At 34.3% G+C, this 16,840-nt stretch overlaps 1 protein-coding gene and 1 long non-coding RNA gene across 5 annotated transcripts in view; both read right to left on the bottom strand.

The window, feature by feature from the left end:
* LOC110412656 (uncharacterized) overlaps positions 1 to 1,349 on the bottom strand; it is a 2,419-nt gene extending 1,070 nt beyond the window's left edge. The window contains exons 1-2 of the long non-coding RNA XR_002444876.2: positions 1,048 to 1,349; positions 738 to 963 (exon numbers count right to left, since the gene is read on the bottom strand). This is a non-coding gene — a long non-coding RNA (uncharacterized LOC110412656). The remainder of the gene's footprint in view (positions 1 to 737; positions 964 to 1,047) is intronic.
* A 5,276-nt stretch (positions 1,350 to 6,625) lies between these two features.
* On the bottom strand, positions 6,626 to 16,181 carry LOC110412345 (RNA-binding KH domain-containing protein). 4 transcript variants are annotated; one of them, XM_021422874.2, is made up of 9 exons: positions 16,079 to 16,167; positions 14,435 to 14,825; positions 13,948 to 14,073; positions 13,807 to 13,846; positions 13,635 to 13,717; positions 9,350 to 9,427; positions 9,098 to 9,151; positions 8,857 to 8,991; positions 6,626 to 8,658 (listed from the first exon to the last, which is right to left on the bottom strand). In XM_021422874.2, exons 2-9 carry the CDS (start codon positions 14,741 to 14,743, stop codon positions 6,868 to 6,870), a joined length of 2,616 nt encoding a protein of 871 aa, XP_021278549.1. In that variant the 5' UTR covers positions 14,744 to 14,825; positions 16,079 to 16,167; the 3' UTR covers positions 6,626 to 6,867. The 4 variants fall into 4 exon arrangements, with proteins under 4 accessions (XP_021278549.1, XP_089639099.1, XP_089639100.1 ...); XM_089782973.1 differs by lacking the exon at positions 16,079 to 16,167 and adding an exon at positions 15,910 to 16,058 and having other exon boundaries at positions 14,435 to 14,792; XM_089782974.1 differs by lacking the exon at positions 16,079 to 16,167 and adding an exon at positions 15,910 to 16,052.
* Positions 16,182 to 16,840: the final 659 nt, after the last annotated feature.

Genomic DNA, 16,840 nt, shown 5'->3' with positions numbered 1-16,840 from the left:
TTTTAATCCTTTCAAATCAAGGTTTAATAACCCCTTTGAAATTACTTTTCAAGTTAAATGGTATGGTGTAATCACTTGTACAAAAATTGAAATAAAACTGAAGCTTAAAACTTTGCATTTTAAATCATTTAACAAATGCTCTCAACTATGCATATCACACAAAAACACAAGGCACAAATTTTGATACAAACATTGTGAAAAGCTTGTTTCCTAGTTTCGAAAGCTTTTTACATATATGGTTTATCTATAGTTATGTCCAAAACTCCTTTCAAACAATTTGCACCCATAAACTTCCTATAGTTTCTACTAGCTCATGCTTTCCACAATAGCAATATATAAATTGTTGTAAATCCATTTGAAATTGCCTAACAAGGCTAACAGCTCATGCTATTCACAACTATACTTAGGAAAACCATCAATATTTACTAACGTACAATAGCGGATACTACATCACTATTGATTCGGGCGCGTATCTAGCTAATTTCACTTGCCGGTTACCCGTTACCTCTTTCGGCATGCCACCACAGCACATTTTCTTGATTCATACATTTCCTATCAACCATATAAACTCAATACACTTAATTTATTCACATACATGGCAGCACATCAATCAATAATTCCGTAACCTAATCTCATAGTTTTCATTAACCTTTACTCACAATCATTTAACATGTAATCCATATACTGTCAATTAACCAATGCCAACACAACACCATGCAATCCCATTGTATGCTTACCTTTCAGTTTTAGCTTTAGTTCCACACATATAGTTCACAATTTCCTCACATCCATAGTCACCATTGCTACCACAAACAAAGGCAATCAATATACATATTATTTTCCTTGTTTACTTGTAATTTCAAGACTAAAAAATTTACCCATAGCTTGTCTAGCTCCAAAATCAACATGCATTCCAAGATTAATCCACATGCATGCATCGGGTTCTTTGAATCTTTGTAGATCCTTGATACAACAAGAAAAACCTCACATTATAATCGGTTCAAAGACATGCATCTTAAACAAAATGATAGTTACTACGTTCCTTACCTTGGAATTTTTAAACCGAATCACCAAATCTCCTTTAACTTCATCAATGGAGTGTGGGTGGGGGGGAAAACCTCTCGGTTTCCTTTGGCTCCCCCAAACTGAAATTTCACTTAGCTTGCCTTTGCACTCACTGTTTGTTTTTTTTTTCTCGGTTGGAAGCCTCACCAAGCCATTCTTTCTTCATTCTCTTCTAAATGGACGGATCTCCCATGAAACTCACTTGATTTCTCCACATTTTTCTCCTAAAAGCTTAGCCTTCCTTTGCATGTTTCTTTTTTTTCTCTTTTCTCTCTTCCTCTCAAGTGGTGGACAAAGCAAAGTGAAAATAGTCTCCATTCCATTTCTTTCTTTACTCTGGGCGGATTGCCCAAGGAAATGGCATCATTTCCTTTCATTTCATTTCAATTTGCATTTCATTTCATCTTCTTTAAGGTCCACTTGTCATCCACTCATTTGGCCACTTTATCACCCAATATTGTTTCATGCATATTGTTCCTTACCAATATAGCCTTTGCCATCCCATGAACCTATAAGATTTTATGCATTTTTCCACTCTTGGATCCTATTTGACCTCCTTCAAGACCAATGAAATTTCATGCAACCAAATTATTCTTTCTTTTTCTTTCAACTCACATTTCCACCCTTACTTTATTTACCATGGGCTATCTTTGCCAAACCATGATTTTCTTCCACTTTAATACTCTTTATTCTTTTCTTTTTAATCAACTATCACATGGTGGGGTCCCACATGTCCCCCACTAACTTTACTTTTTTCACACCATAATTTGTATATAATAGTAACTTTTACATGTATATCCCATATTCCTCATAATTTAACTTTCTTTGGTTAGTAAACTCCCATTTAACTTCTAATATTAGAATTTGCAAATGAGTCCTCAATCTTTTCTTTGTTTTCCCTATGACCCTCAAAACTTTTCATTCTTCACAATTTAGTCCTTCCAAAATTTCTTAATCTCCAATTTCCTTCTAGTTTCTTTCCTTTACATGTGTACAAATATAATATAAGGTTTGCACCTCATCAATGCATCACCATAATATTTAAATATATACTTACCCGCTCGTGCTCTATTTAATAAAGGCACGAGGACCCCACTAAAGTCGTTTTTCTTCAAAATTCATTCTTACTTCTTCTCCCCCACTTAAATTAATTATATACTTCTTCTTCATGACTAACTTTAACGACAGATAAAATATTAATATTTTAATATTATTTTATTAATAAAATATTATTTTAATTCAAAATTTTCAACTTGTCTCGTCGGGATCCAAAATATCTCACTTTATCTCGGTTCACTTCAGAATTGCTTTTTTATCTTGCTAATTCATCCTCGATAAGTTATTATTATTTAATTATCATGTCCCCGTGTACAAAATATTTTATTCTAAAATATTCCTTTCGCCTATCACCATTCTTTCGTACTTAAATTTACATCCATCAACCCTTTATCTAATCGATGAGATCTTATTGGCTCTTATACGAGGGTACGGGGTGTTACAGGATTGATCCATCTAAGTGGATGAAAGTGCATTCAGTGTTTTAAGTCAACAACCTAAAGTCGTTCCATACAGATCCAACAAATGGAAGTATGAGTCAAGTTACGAGAGCAACCATTACCACTAAGCCACCATCACAACGTTGAGAAGAGGAGATTCTTGCCGAGAGGATAACCGTAATCAACCGACGACCAATATAGGAGTATTTAGTGAAATAAGAAGGTCTACGGAAAAATGAAATCACTTGGGAGAAAGAAGTCGATCTCTGTGCCTCCAAGTGGAAGATTGAAGAATTCCAAGCCAACCAATCAATGAAGACATTGACAGATTGAGTGAAAGAGGATGTCATTAATCAATTTTATATAAGGCTATGACAAGGTAGAATTACATAAGGGATTAAGTCTTTTGTACTTTCAAGGGAGTTGTCCCCCTTTCAAACATTATAATAGTTATTGGTGAAATACTTGTAAATCCTTGTAAACTCTATATAGGGGGTGAGCAGTTGGCGGCTTGTTGGGCTACCTTACTGGTAAAAGTATGTTTGTAGCCAATCATCAAAAACTACCCTTATGGCCCAACGATGGCTTGTCTTGGTCCCTTTGTACTTATTTTCATATTAATAAAATATTTTTCTTTATGTGACTCTAGTGATTGCGTATATGGCATTCGACATGCCCTATAATTTCAATGTGTGTTGCCTTTACTCTAATTTGTGGCTATAGTTGATGTTTGTTCAGATATAAACGAGTTATTGGCTGGCTTGCATGAAAGCATCCACTCAAACGTCACATTGACTATCGCATACTTAAGCAACAAAGGGTAATTTATGACACTAAGTCTCACATTAACTGTGTAAGTGTGATCTTAGACTTAAATAGAGAAATGATTATCTCACTCAATAATCTTTTAGGTTGAGACCTAAATCCATGACAAGTAGTATCAAAGTCACTTCAAGTGTATTATTATGTGGGTATAGGGACATTATGACTTAGACCCCACATGATTTTATGGGTTTCTTTAATATGAGTGCAAAGGATTAGTTGAGAGAGCTATCATGTGGTATAAGTGTGTGTAGAGTTTTCATATTGAATGTTGTTAGTTCAATAAGCTCAATGTGAATAAATCCAAAAGGGGAGTGAATTGGATTGTTTTGAAATTTTTTAAAAAATCCTTTTCAATTTTGTTTCAAGAAGGTGGAATCCTCGTTTTAATTTAAATGCTCAATTTGAAAACAAACAAAGTAGTTGAACTGTTAGTGAATAAGAGAAATTTAAATTGCAAGTAAAAGTGAGAATGAAAAAACTAACACAAATATTTTATATAGGTTTGGCATCCTTGCCTACGTTCTCTCCCTTAGATTTACTAAAGAGTTTAAAAATTTACTATTGATCAAAGTTCAATACAATGCCTTTTGTGGATCAAGCACAACCTTTCAATACATTGTTTTTTTATGGTTAGAGCACGACCATTTTACCTTTTATATTGGTTAAGGTATAACCACTTAAGTAAGTATAATAAGAAAAGTATAGGTGCAGTCGATATGCCTTTTAAAGGCTGAATAGCAAGTTTGGTATAGTGTTTAATGAAAAGGTGAGAGCCCAATAAATGCTAAACTAAAAGACTTTAAAGATTCAAAAAAGAGCACAATGGGTTTTGAATGAGTTTTGGCTAATTCTTTTTTTTGAGTTGTGTTTTGAAGTCTTCCAACCTTCATAAATGCTAAAAAAGTTTGCATTTATAGTTGCTAAAGCTTCAAGGGTAGTTGGGTATGCATTTAATATAAAAGTAGCCGTTCTTCTCTTCATTCAAGGCTCCAACAACTATATTGTATCGAAACATATGTGAATGTATCAATACATTTCTTCTTTTATTTTTGAATTCTCACTGAGATGTATAAATATATTTGTACATATATCGATAAATTTGAACTTGCCTACAAGGGTTTTGACATCTTACTTAAAATATATAATACATTTGTCTATACATCGATACTTTTAAGGTAATAGGTATTTTGTTGCATTTCTATCGACACATTTGTTAATGTATCGATAGATTGAGTTTGAGTTTTCAGGTTTTGACTTTTTTCAAGAATATGTATTAATAGATTTGGACCAGAATATGTTTTCCAAAGTCTTTTCAATTGTTTTTCTTTTTTAAACTCATTTGACATCATTTGGAGATTTAAAAACTTGATATTCCAAAACTTAGATAAATTTTGATCATTTTTATTTTTGTTATTTCTAAACATAAAATTGATTTGAATGCTATTGAGCTAACAAATGTGTACCAGAGTGATTTTACATTAAAATAGAAGGATGATCACCCTAGCTAATGTATTAGTTTTCTAGGTTGATGTCACAAGGGGCATCGAGCCACTTTGAGGATACTATCGTGTGGCTCAAGGACACTATGTCTCAGAACGCACATGGTGGTGAGGATCCCCTAACGAGGACTCAAGGATTAGCTATCACATGGAAGAAATTCTAAGCCCGACATGGCGTGGGTTCTGGAATGATCTTAGGTTTAAAAAGAGGATGGTAATCTCACCCATTAAACTAGTCTTTTAAGTTGAGATCTACGCCCTTGACACTAGATCATGGTTAACAGTGCTTTATATTTATGGTTGAATTTTTTGTTGCTGCTGTTTTTCTTATTTTATTTTAGCTTTTTGATAATGCAGCTGTTGAACACAATGGGATTCGATACTAGTTACTAAACCAACTTATCAAAGAATTTTTTTTTGTTACTATTGCAAGATGTTTGATTTTCAATATTTTAAACCTTTTAACTTAGGTGGGAAGTATAGGTGATTTTTAGACGAAATTTTTTAATAAATATTTAATGAAAATTTTAAACATTTTTACTTTAGTTTTCAATCATTAATAAAATTATAGAAAAAATCTTTTTTATTTGATCTAATATTTCTATTGATTTTATTTGTTTTGTTGTTTCTAATTCTATTTTTTTTTTCACTTAAAAACTTATGATTTAGTCTAAAAGGTTGAGTCTTTTATTTTTTTTATTTAATTAAAACTAAACAAAAATAGCATCAAATAGTTTTCTACTACTTAAATATTCTTACAATCTTTGCTTTTATTTATAACCCTTTAGAAACAGTTTTACTCGAATAACACTCCTCATGGAAGACCAAACAGGTTTTTATTTAATTATGTTAACTTAAGATATCTATCTTTGTTATTTATCATTATTTAAGCTGATTTTTTTCTTTATTTATCAAGTCATAATTAACGTACAATGATTTTAACCTTGAAAGCACCTTCAGAACACGACACCTGGCACCGTAAATTGATTGCTAAGTTTTAAAGAGAAGGCTGGTGTGCTTTGGTAATTTGGGCAAAACCTATGGGCGTTTTGGATTTTGTAGACAATCTCGGCGGGTGTTTTGGGGTTTCTCTCTTTTTTTCAAGGGGTCTTTGTGGGATTTCGTCGTACCTCTTTCTTGAATGTTCCTTTGGGGTTTTTCTCTCTTTTTCATTTTTCCTCTCCATGGGTTCAACTCAGCGTTTTGGGTTGTGAGCCTTCTTGTGAATGTGACTTGGATTCGTTGGATTTTTGTGTGTTCTTTCCATTTTGAGTTGTCACAACTTTTTCCTTTTTCATTCTGATGAATTTTTTAGGTTGTTTGATTTTATTGTCTTAAAAATAATTGACTCTATAAAGTCCCAATCTTAGTTTTAGGAAGTATAAATTGAATTCAAAAGGTATTTAGGCATTGTGTTTTCTTTTTTTCTATGACTAAGCAGCTATTATGGATGATTTTTTTTTTCTTTAAATGGCCCTCTACAATGAAAAAAAAAAAAAAGAATTAATAGATACCCCAAGTATTGAGTTTCCCTTAGAAAGATTCTTACTTTCATTTTGGAATCAAAAACTTGTCAACCTAGACAGTGGTAATAGCAAAATCTTAGGAATTGTCTAATTCCTAGATATAGTAGTTTCTCAAAAGTTGATCCTGAAACAATAGAAGAAGGTTATCCTCAATCTCAACCAAAACCAGTTGACAATTTCAAGGACATAGTTGAGGACCTTGGAACAGCCTGCCACTACCTTTTTAATTGCAAAACTATAAAATCTCGTTTCTTTCCTAAAACCTAAACATACCCAGGCAGTCAGACTCAGATTAGATGCATATAAAATCAGCAATCAAGCAGAAACGAACTTCTTTCCTTATTTTTTTCCGGATATTGTACATCTCCAAACAAAAAGGCTAAATTAATTTCTAGAAACCTTTGAAATTTCATTTCCGGATTGTTGCTGTCATAACAAATTGATCAAAATGGTTTACTACTTTACTCCTACTGAAGCCATCAAATCTTCGTACTCGGGATCACTTTCCTGTTTTCTTGCTTTTGCCTTACCACCTCCCTGCTGTTGAGATACGAGAGGAACTGATGTGGGAGCAAATGGATCATAAACTTGGTGTCCCGTAGCATGTCCAGACGCAGGCCTATTAGAATGCAGAAAAACACCGCCAGCAAATCCTGGGTTTGGAGACATGAAATTTCCTGGCCTAGTTGGCAGAGCTGGGTAGTGTTGTTGAAGTTGCAAAGGATGCCCTGGCCTGGAAGGAAAGGGACCAGCCATATTGGGTGTTTGGGGAGATGGAACAAAGTTTCTCAATCCAGTTGCAACAGGGCCAGTGTTTGGGAATGCTGGAGGTCTGGGTGGAGCAGACATGACGTTTGGGTTAGCACTGAGCAGTGAAGAAGATATGCCAGTTTGTGTCAAACCCATCTGGTTGCCACTCTGTGGTCTGGGAAACACTTGCATCACAGGATGGGGAGTAGAATTGGGCACACCAAACTGGAAAGATGGTGCTGTAGGTGCTTGCTGTTGAACCGCTGATCTAGGGGGTAGAGCATGTGGATTTGCTGCCCGACTGCCTGGCCTTGGGACCATTGGCGAGGGTGGAACCTGTGCTTGTTGAGATTGAAAAGTGAAATCACCAGAACTTGCATGTAGTGGCCTTGGAGCTATATTTGCAGGTTGATTTATGGAAGTAAAATTTGCCATATTTCCTGAAATTCCTCCTGGTAGGGATGGTGATAATGATGTGGATGGAACTGGTGAGAGAATTGGTCTAGATGCCATCACTGGATTTATGGATGGACTTGGTGATGGTGCCATGGAAATGACAGGCGAAGAGGATCGCATTTGTGTTGGTACAGGCATAGGTAGAGGTGCTGCTGTTGGACGTAAAGGGGCAGATATTGCAGGGGAAGACCCTAGTGGAGGACCAGGAGCAAAAGACATGGAAGGATGGTTAATAGGTACACTGGTTAATTGAGGACCAGATTGCCCTGTTGCAAAAGTTACTGACATGTTTTGAGGGGCAGCGGAACTGGATGCCACAACTGGTTGTGGAACAACAGGATGAGGCAACTGGGAAAGAACTACTGGTGGAGCCAGTTGCCCAACATTGTTCAAACCTAGGGAAGCAGAAGGGCCTGACCAGCCTGTGGAGCTTCTTGCAGGTACCTCCAGCTGGTCTTGTAGTGGTCTTGATGAAACAGTAGATGCAGTTTGGGGAAACAAAGGCATTGATGGCCTTGTGCTAGGGAGTAGCCCTAGAGCTTGGGGTTGGCTTCCAGAAAATGGTAGTGAAGATAAAACGCTAGGTTGAGCTGATGCAGGATTTGGATTCGAGAGAAGAAGATTTCTAGGAGGGCCAGGATGAACCAAAGGATGCATCTGAGGCGTATATGGCTGTGATAATACTTGTCTTGGCAGCTGTGGGCTGGATGAAATAAAGGATGAGTTTTGAAGAATTGAGTTGTATCCAGCTGCAGAAGCTGGTCGAGGCCCAAAGAGTGAAGGCAGGCTTGAAGGTGAGGACTGTGCAGATACAGGACTGTTGAAAATTGGTGCTGTAAAATTCAGTGGTGTAGGACTGGCTGGGAACCATGAATTGTGGTATTGAAACTGACCTTGCAGAGAAGCTTGTGTAAGTTGCGGCACTTCCTGATTTAAAGCACTATCAGTTGCACAAGAAACAGCTATGTCCAGGGCTTGATTAAGAACATTCACATTATTCCCCGATACTGAAGTAGGCACCAAACTAGTTCCCAAAGTTTCCTGCAGAAAAGATATGAATAGTTATTTCCATAATTCAGTAGCAATACTAAGAACAGCGGGAACAACAGCATAAACAGAGAAACAATAAACAAAACCACACATAAGCAGAAACAGTAAATAAATATCATTTCTTCATCATCATCTCCTTTTTTCTATTTCTTGGAGAGTTTTTCTTGAATTTAGAGTGATAAAACTCACTGATATTGAACTAACTAGCAACTCAATCAATGCAACTGCTCCATCAACTTTCTCAAAGGTATCAGCTGATAGATGAACATACAACTCTTCATAAGCATCCTGGGCTTCATTACCATCAGGTGAAGAAATTTCAACCTGACAACGAAAGAGTAGATATAAAGTCAATAATGACTCATTCAATAATTCTTGAAGCATATATTCAAACTAGATAGAGCTATTTTCTCTTAGCTGAAAGAATTACCTTCTGTCTAGTATTTGCTTTAATGCCGTGCACTTGTACTTTAGCTCCAGTTTCCTGATATGCAAGTTAAAAGGTTAATTATAAATTTTCTCCTCATGAAGAGCATATCATATATATGTACATACATATATACACATGTATGACCACATACATGTCTGCATAGAGAGAGAGAGAGAGATCTTTTATTGGGCTCAATGACCTTAATAATATATTGGCACCAATCACACAAAACAGCACAAACCAAATACTTACCTTTTCCAGCCGCTTCTTAGTATCACTTCCAGGACCAAATATTAGACCAGCAAAATTGTATCCAGGATATTCTTTCACCTGCAAAAGTAATATATTATCATAATATTCAAGCGTTTGATGTACATAGAGGAAAGGATGGAAGGAGTTTATTTATATTCAGAGAGAGAATAGTTTTGCAACAAAAATCAAAACAAATTTGGAGGTTTCCATAACAATTGCTAATCCATTAAAGCAATTAAAGAGGTCAGGTTTCTTTTATTTTTGGAGCAATTGACACCTTAATACACCAGGTTCCAGTTGATAATATAATATGATACTACCATTAATTTATTAAGGTTGAAAGTGTCAGACTATGCAACTTTCCACATAAAAGGAACTAACAACATAGTAGGGGCAATCAGGAATGCAGCCAGAATTTTTCACTTTTGGGGGAAAGGGGGGGATAAATTAACATAACCTATATATTTAAATATAATTGAATTAAGAGTTAAACAAAATAAAGGAAACCTCTTTAACAAAAAAAATCGTAAAACTGTAATACTGAATTCAAATGAAATAGTAATGTGATTAAATTAAAGATATAGAATCTTTTGACAAGTAAAAAAGAACGTCCACTTCGTTTTTCCCGATCAAACTTAACCAACTTTGATACTATGTGGAATTAAATTTTCAAAAAATAAGATTTGAAAATTTTGAGTTTAGGATTTTTCAAAACTTATTTTTTAAAATTGTAACTACAAATAAAATTATAATAAATAATGGTCAAAGTTATTTTTGTTTGACCAAAACAAATTAAAGTGGCAATTCAATTTGGTACAAAGGGACTAGTCAATATTGCATATATAAAGGACTGAAAAAAAATTAAAGTTTAACTAATATTTTTCTTCCAAGGAAGGATAGAATTTGCAAAAGTTTTAAGAAACTAAAGGAGTGATGGGAAATAAAAGAAGAAAAAGAAAGTTACATGTCCAATTGATTTTGTATGCAAAATATAGCAATTAAATTTTTTAAAGTTAATGTAGAATCTTAGATGTAATAATTAATGTAACATATTCATCCAATTAGTTGTAAAGGTAAGTTCATAATTGAGGGAGTTAAAAACCAAGTATAATTGTGTATAGATGAAAAATAGTATAAAAAATGAGGTTAGAACTAAAAAGTTGGTAAACAATAAATTTCTTAACCAATTGGTACAAATTATCATAAAAGGGGGTGATGATACAATATTTATTTTGGGGGGTGGAGCAGGGTGGTGGGGGAGGGGTGCAAAATTAAAATTAACCTTTTTTGGTTGACAAAAACTACCATAGTACCACAGGATTCAAAAGCCGCCCAAGGCCCCTTCCAACCCCCTTGCCCCTGGGTGGAATATAAATTTCTGATAATTGAAACATGAGCAAAAACTATTAAAAAAAAGGGGCCTTCTTGCTTTCACTGACCTTACTCATGATACGAACCTAAATAGAGCACAGTGGCAATCCATGTAAGAAACCTCATGTAGAGGGGAAAGGCTTTGTTCATTGTTATTGTTTTCTAATCGTTTAAATACTAAACCTAGTCTCTCTTATTTAGGCTATTTTATATTAATTAATAATTAGTGTTTTCTTTATTTTTCAAGTATTAATTAGGGTTATATTTGATATTTAGCATATATAATAGTCCTTAGGATTTAGTTTATAATTACCTTAAATTGTCAACTTCAGTTGCTTTAGATTTTCCAGCATCATCACTGCTCTTGTGATTGTGTGATGCAATCAACTATCAACCTTATCTGTGAATAATTTAGCATTTCACAGCTGGATTGCCTAAATAAGAAAATCATCCGAGTGGTCAATTCCTCAAGCTTAGAATGAGCTTCTTTTCCAATAATTTGTTCATGTTCTCTACACCTCTCATTCTTCACAGAATATGTTTGCTCTAAGTGCTTGAGATAAACAAAAAGGAAGAAGGAACCCCAATGTCTTATTTCTTCAGCCAAAAAACCCTAAACTCACAAGGCTTAAAAATACTTTCACTGCTCTTAAGTTTTCCAAACTGCTGAGCCAACCACTATTTCACAGAACAAGTAGCCAAATAATCTTGTCTCAAGACAGCCCTACAAGTTGCCTAAACAAGAGAATTGATTTTTCCCAGTTTATCAGCCAGCTTCACAGCTAGCAATCACCAATTGGTCTTAGGTCAATGACCACGTGATTCTCGGCTACAGTTTACCAATATGATGGCATAAGCAAATAAGACATCCACAGAGCAACTACTAATATCTTACTAAGAACTACATAGCAGTTTGCTTGTCTCTAGCATATATTTGTGAGTTTCTTCTAAGCTTGCTTGTCTCTATTTGCATACTGAAATAAAAGGGAATTTCCTTGTAAGTTGCTTGTCTCTAGCATATAATCTCTATGTTCAACAATTGTGCACACATATATTAATTCTGTGAACTGCATAATAATATAGAAATGACAACTCATAAGAAAGTATGAACACTTGAGGAAGAAAGTGCACTAGTAGATTGTATGATTTAAGTCGTTGAAAGGGATGCACCCAATATTACTAGTAGAAGGTTAGTGACAATGATGGAACATATATTTAAGTTTTGATTTATAATAGTGCCCACCTAACGTAGAACGTCTGGTAGATAATTTTTTAGAGCAGACTGAGCGTCAGAAGCCAAAACCAAAAGCCCAAAAGTCATAAATGGGCATGTTCATAATTTTAATATTTTCCTTGTTTAGTTAGGAGTCCTACATAAGAATTATAAGAATAATAGAATTTCCCTTTTATTTAATTTACCTGTATTTGAATTTTAGGATAATCATATTTTAATTAGGAGTAGAACATTTGTTTGATTTAAATCTCTTGTTAACTACTCTAGTTGTACTAGACAATCCAAGGTAGAGTTTTATTAAGATTTGGGCCTATAATGCTATAAATAGGACCCTGAGGCTTAGTTTTTTGAATCATTGAATATCATTACTGAGTTCTTTCAAACTTGAGTTTAAGTTTCAGTATTTGAAACTTAGTTATTAACCTTAAAGGCTTAGTTAAGTGCTAGCCTTTGTTTTCATGCTAACTCACTGTGTCACCACCATAAGATGTATAAGGATCAAAGGGTTGCAGAAGCTACATTTCTAGAATATTGGAACTTATATGAGACAAAACAACAAGTATCTCAAAAAATTGAAATGATATCATTAACAAGTATGTAGATGATTCCTCCTATAACAAGAACACATTATGGGCAACTTCCTTATATGTTGGAAAATGATATGTTTAAGAAAAAAAATACGGTTGTAAATTTGGGCAACTTTTTCTATAGGACAAACTTCGTTCAATGTAATTGGCTTGCTAGTATCCAAATATGGAAACTTAGTTCTTATTAGCAAAATTAAGAAATGTTCTAGAATATTTAACACTGAATGCATGTGATTATACTCATTATAAGTAGTTATGCCTTTATATAGTGATAAAAAGGCTTTATTGTTCATATGTTGTCTTCAATTTGCTTGGTTATGATTCCAATATGTTTAATTTTATAAAGAATTGCATTTATATAAGTTCATTTTATTACTTTATTATTGGAGGGCATTTTAGTAAAATGATAAGAATGTATATTCCCAATTAATCAAACAAGGTACTATTATATTCCAAGTATGTGAATGAAACACAAGCAAGACATATTACTGTCAAGTTGACTTCGGAATCTTTATGGGAGGAATCTATTCCCAAGGAACATCCAAGATGCCGTAAACCAAATGCTCCCCTAGTGTGAGTAGTGTATCTTTAACTATTTAGCTTTTCCTAGGACCACATATCACTAAGTCATCACTGATCATCAGATATCCTGTAGTTTAAAACAATAATACTTAATTCTTCTGTCATACTTTATAATGCGTAACCACGATATATTTCAAAGGGAAATATTCTGAGTTACAAGTTTTCAAAACCAAATCAGTCAAATTATATTTAATTCTATTTGACCCGACCGATTCCACTCCAACAGGCTGGTGATATAGAGAGGGATCTTCAGATCACAGAGGATGTGGTATGGAATCCAAATGCAGAAACAAAGAATGTGAACCTTATTATGTACTAAAAGTGCTGCTTACTAGAAAGAAAAAATTAAACATGCCAAACCGAACAAAGTTTTCAATAAAACTTTCATCCGCAAAACTGCCATTAATTACTTAAATATATTGTTTCTTTCAGCAGGACAATAAAAAATGCAGGAAAAGGGTGACATAAGAGAACCAGATGCAGTAGTATGTCAGTATAAAAATGGACTTACAGGGATAGGAACTACTGCCTCTTTCAATAAAGGTTTATAATCCGCCGGTGCTTTGTAACTTGGATTTAACTTTAGTATTTCACCTGGAAGTCCAACAAAAGCATGGATAAAAACTGAACCAAATGGAGAAGAGAGAAAAAAAGTATCAATGGGACAAAGCTGTCAAACTTACCGATCGCTTCCCGTCTTTCAATCTCCAAAAGTTCTAACTTCTACATTCACAAATTCTACGTAAGATGCAAACATAAAATGCCCCATAAATCAATACAATAAAAAGATATTAACAGAGATAAAATATTAGCTGTATCTATACCTCACTATCAAGTTGAATATCAGAAGATTTTTTAACCAAATTCTGAGCATCTAATGGTGAGTCTTCATGATCCCCAACATCCAGATTTCCTGATTTCAGCTGCTGCACGATCTGATCCACCCGAGTCTGCTCAAAATTTGGACCACCACAGAGGCAGTAATATCACTTAATGGCACCTGGAATGTGAAGTTTCCATGCTAGGAAATCACACAGAAGACACTGACATTTTAGCACCCAATGGGAAAAGGGAAATGTTCAATTGCCACCACATTGAGCAATATAAATATTCCTCCCACAATCGGGGCTACAAATGCCTCCAACTCACTACTCAAGATATTTTAAACTAGATGAAAGAACTTCTAACATTTGACACTCAAAAGCTCAATAGAGAAAGAAATAAGTTGAAAGAAATTTCTTTAAGATAATAATTAGCATCAGAAAAACAAACTGACTCTAAAAGGGCATTTGCATAGAATTGTACAAATACCTGATAAGCTAAGGCTCTCCCCTTTATGACAGCAGCATCCTGTGTCAGGTCAGGGCCCCATTTTGTTTTCCTCTGAACCTGGTTCAAATTATCTTCAGTGGCAGTGTCATTTACTCCTGGTTTTTTACCTCCTCGGAAGATAGGAACCAATGAACCCGACAATTTATTTTTTGGTATAACAAAGCCAGTCTTTGCAGCAAACATTGAGACCTTTGGGCCAGTAGTTGATGCTGTGGATGAGGTAGTTGTTGCAGACATGTTGACACTGTGAGGTTCAACGGCAGATGTATGGTCAACCTTTGTACTCATCCTGTACTCTCAACAACTTCCTACTGCCCCAGGCATATGCATGTTGTATCTAGAAGTAGTCAAGGTTGAGAAATTACTGATACTGTCAGTTGTAAACGAAAAAGAGGGGTTATAAAACTGCCAACTACTGATGATAGAAAGGAAAGCAGATAAAAGAATTTGTTGAGCAATCAATCTTCATTTCTTCTCAACTTACAATCTTATTGAAGGATTTTAAAGGCTACAAGATTTCAAGCAAAAACAGAGTTATTACTAAAGCTTGAATAAAAAAAGGAAGAATCAGAATTGATCGATATGTTTCTCTCATTATTCCCAAAAAGACAGCTTGGTAACAAATCGCTTCTTCAAAGCCAACATTTAAAGGGCGTTTTTTCTTAGATGGGATTGGCTAGTGGACCTTGAGCTGGTAAAAAGAGAGCTAATATAAGAGAACCTGTAACATGAAAAACAAAGACCTTCCACAAGAAAGAAGCCCCATTATATTACTGATATAGTTGCCACTTTTCAGAGGCTTTCAATGAGGTCAAATTTTCACACTGTGAAATTTCATATGCTTCTCAGAACATAGTTCACAATCAACTCAAGTGTTTAAGTAACAGCATGAATCTTATTGTTTCAAATGCTAACAAAATATTGTTCGCTATCATTCAAAACTCATTCAAGATTTTAACAGCATCCAATAACTCTCAATCATAAAAACCTAAAAGGAAACTTGTCAAATTCATTAATTTGCTGGAAGAAGTTCGAAAGGGGAAGGGGATTTGGACCCAGCCCTTTGAGCAGGGGGATATGTGCACCTACCATTGAAACAAGTTGATTAAATTCAACTGTTTAAAATTGTAAGAGTACACATTACAAACAAGAAAGAACAAGCAGTACACCTAATCCCCATTCTGACTAAAATCAGTACCTAACAAGTCAAAGCAACCGGTTTTCTTTAGAGTCCAAATTGGTTCCAACCAATGGGAAATGGCGAGCAGTGTAAACAAAAGCAAATTTACTGATAAACGCCTTTATCAATTATCAAATTTGCTGATAAAAAAAAAATCAATGGGCAGATAAAAAAAGGCACCAGACATATAATCAAATAAAAGCAAAATTATATATATGGAAATGAACAGGCTGAAATTACATGCTAATAAACAGAATTACAGACACGTTCATACCCGCATAAACCAGTGGGTTGATAAAGGAAACTTTCCCAAACTAAAACAAAACCTCAATTTTGACTTTTTCTTTCCTTTCCATTTGCTCAGATTCCTCAGCAATCAAACAGACCCGACGTAACAGTACTTAACAGAAAAAAAAAATGATATGTATAGGTAGAGAGAGTACCTAGGGTTTAAGCTGAGCTTGAAACTTGAAACGGTGCGCTTTCAAGTTTAACTTCGGGCGCAGAGAGAAGCACGTTTTATGCAGCATAGTACAGATTCTGAATCTTGATTGCCCAGCAATCAGCCAAGATGACGACTACAAATGGGCCGCAAACTGGCCCACTTGGAGTTTCTTTTTTTGCCAAGTAACAAACGAAATTTTATTCCTATCAGAATATTGATAAAATTGTCTAAATTTGTCTCGGTCCAATATATAATTAATGTTCAGTCAGCATAATTACATGTTATAATTGATGATAATTTTTTTATTTTCTTTTAAAGAAAGCTAATTTCCTTTTAAATATGCTTTACATTACAAAATGTAATATGTTTTCTATATTTATTTAAATAGGTTGATTAAAATAATAGTATAACCTATTATTACTACTTAGTATAAAAGTTGGGTCCTTTAGGGATTGTAATTGGAGCCGTAATATTGCATGACAAGTGTCAAGCAATTACAATCCCAACAAAATTTTTTTAACTTTTTTTTTGTATTAAAAATGAAAAAGGAAAGAGAAGAAAAAAAAAGAAAACAAGGAAAAATTAAAGAAAAACAAGTAGTCATTGTTATGAATAAATGTGTGAATGTTCATTATGTTATAATTCAACAGCTCAACAGATAGAATTAGATTAAGATTATGATTCAAGGGTTGTTTGCCCATAAATAGGTCCCTCAATTTATTTGTAAATATTCATTTGAATAAGATCTTCTTACTTTATC

Source organism: Theobroma umbraticum, unplaced genomic scaffold, assembly GCF_002168275.2.
Source record: "Theobroma umbraticum cultivar Fairchild unplaced genomic scaffold, ASM216827v3 scaffold_95.0, whole genome shotgun sequence".
Taxonomy (NCBI): domain Eukaryota; kingdom Viridiplantae; phylum Streptophyta; class Magnoliopsida; order Malvales; family Malvaceae; genus Theobroma; species Theobroma umbraticum.
This window is presented reverse-complemented; position numbering and strand designations above follow the sequence as displayed.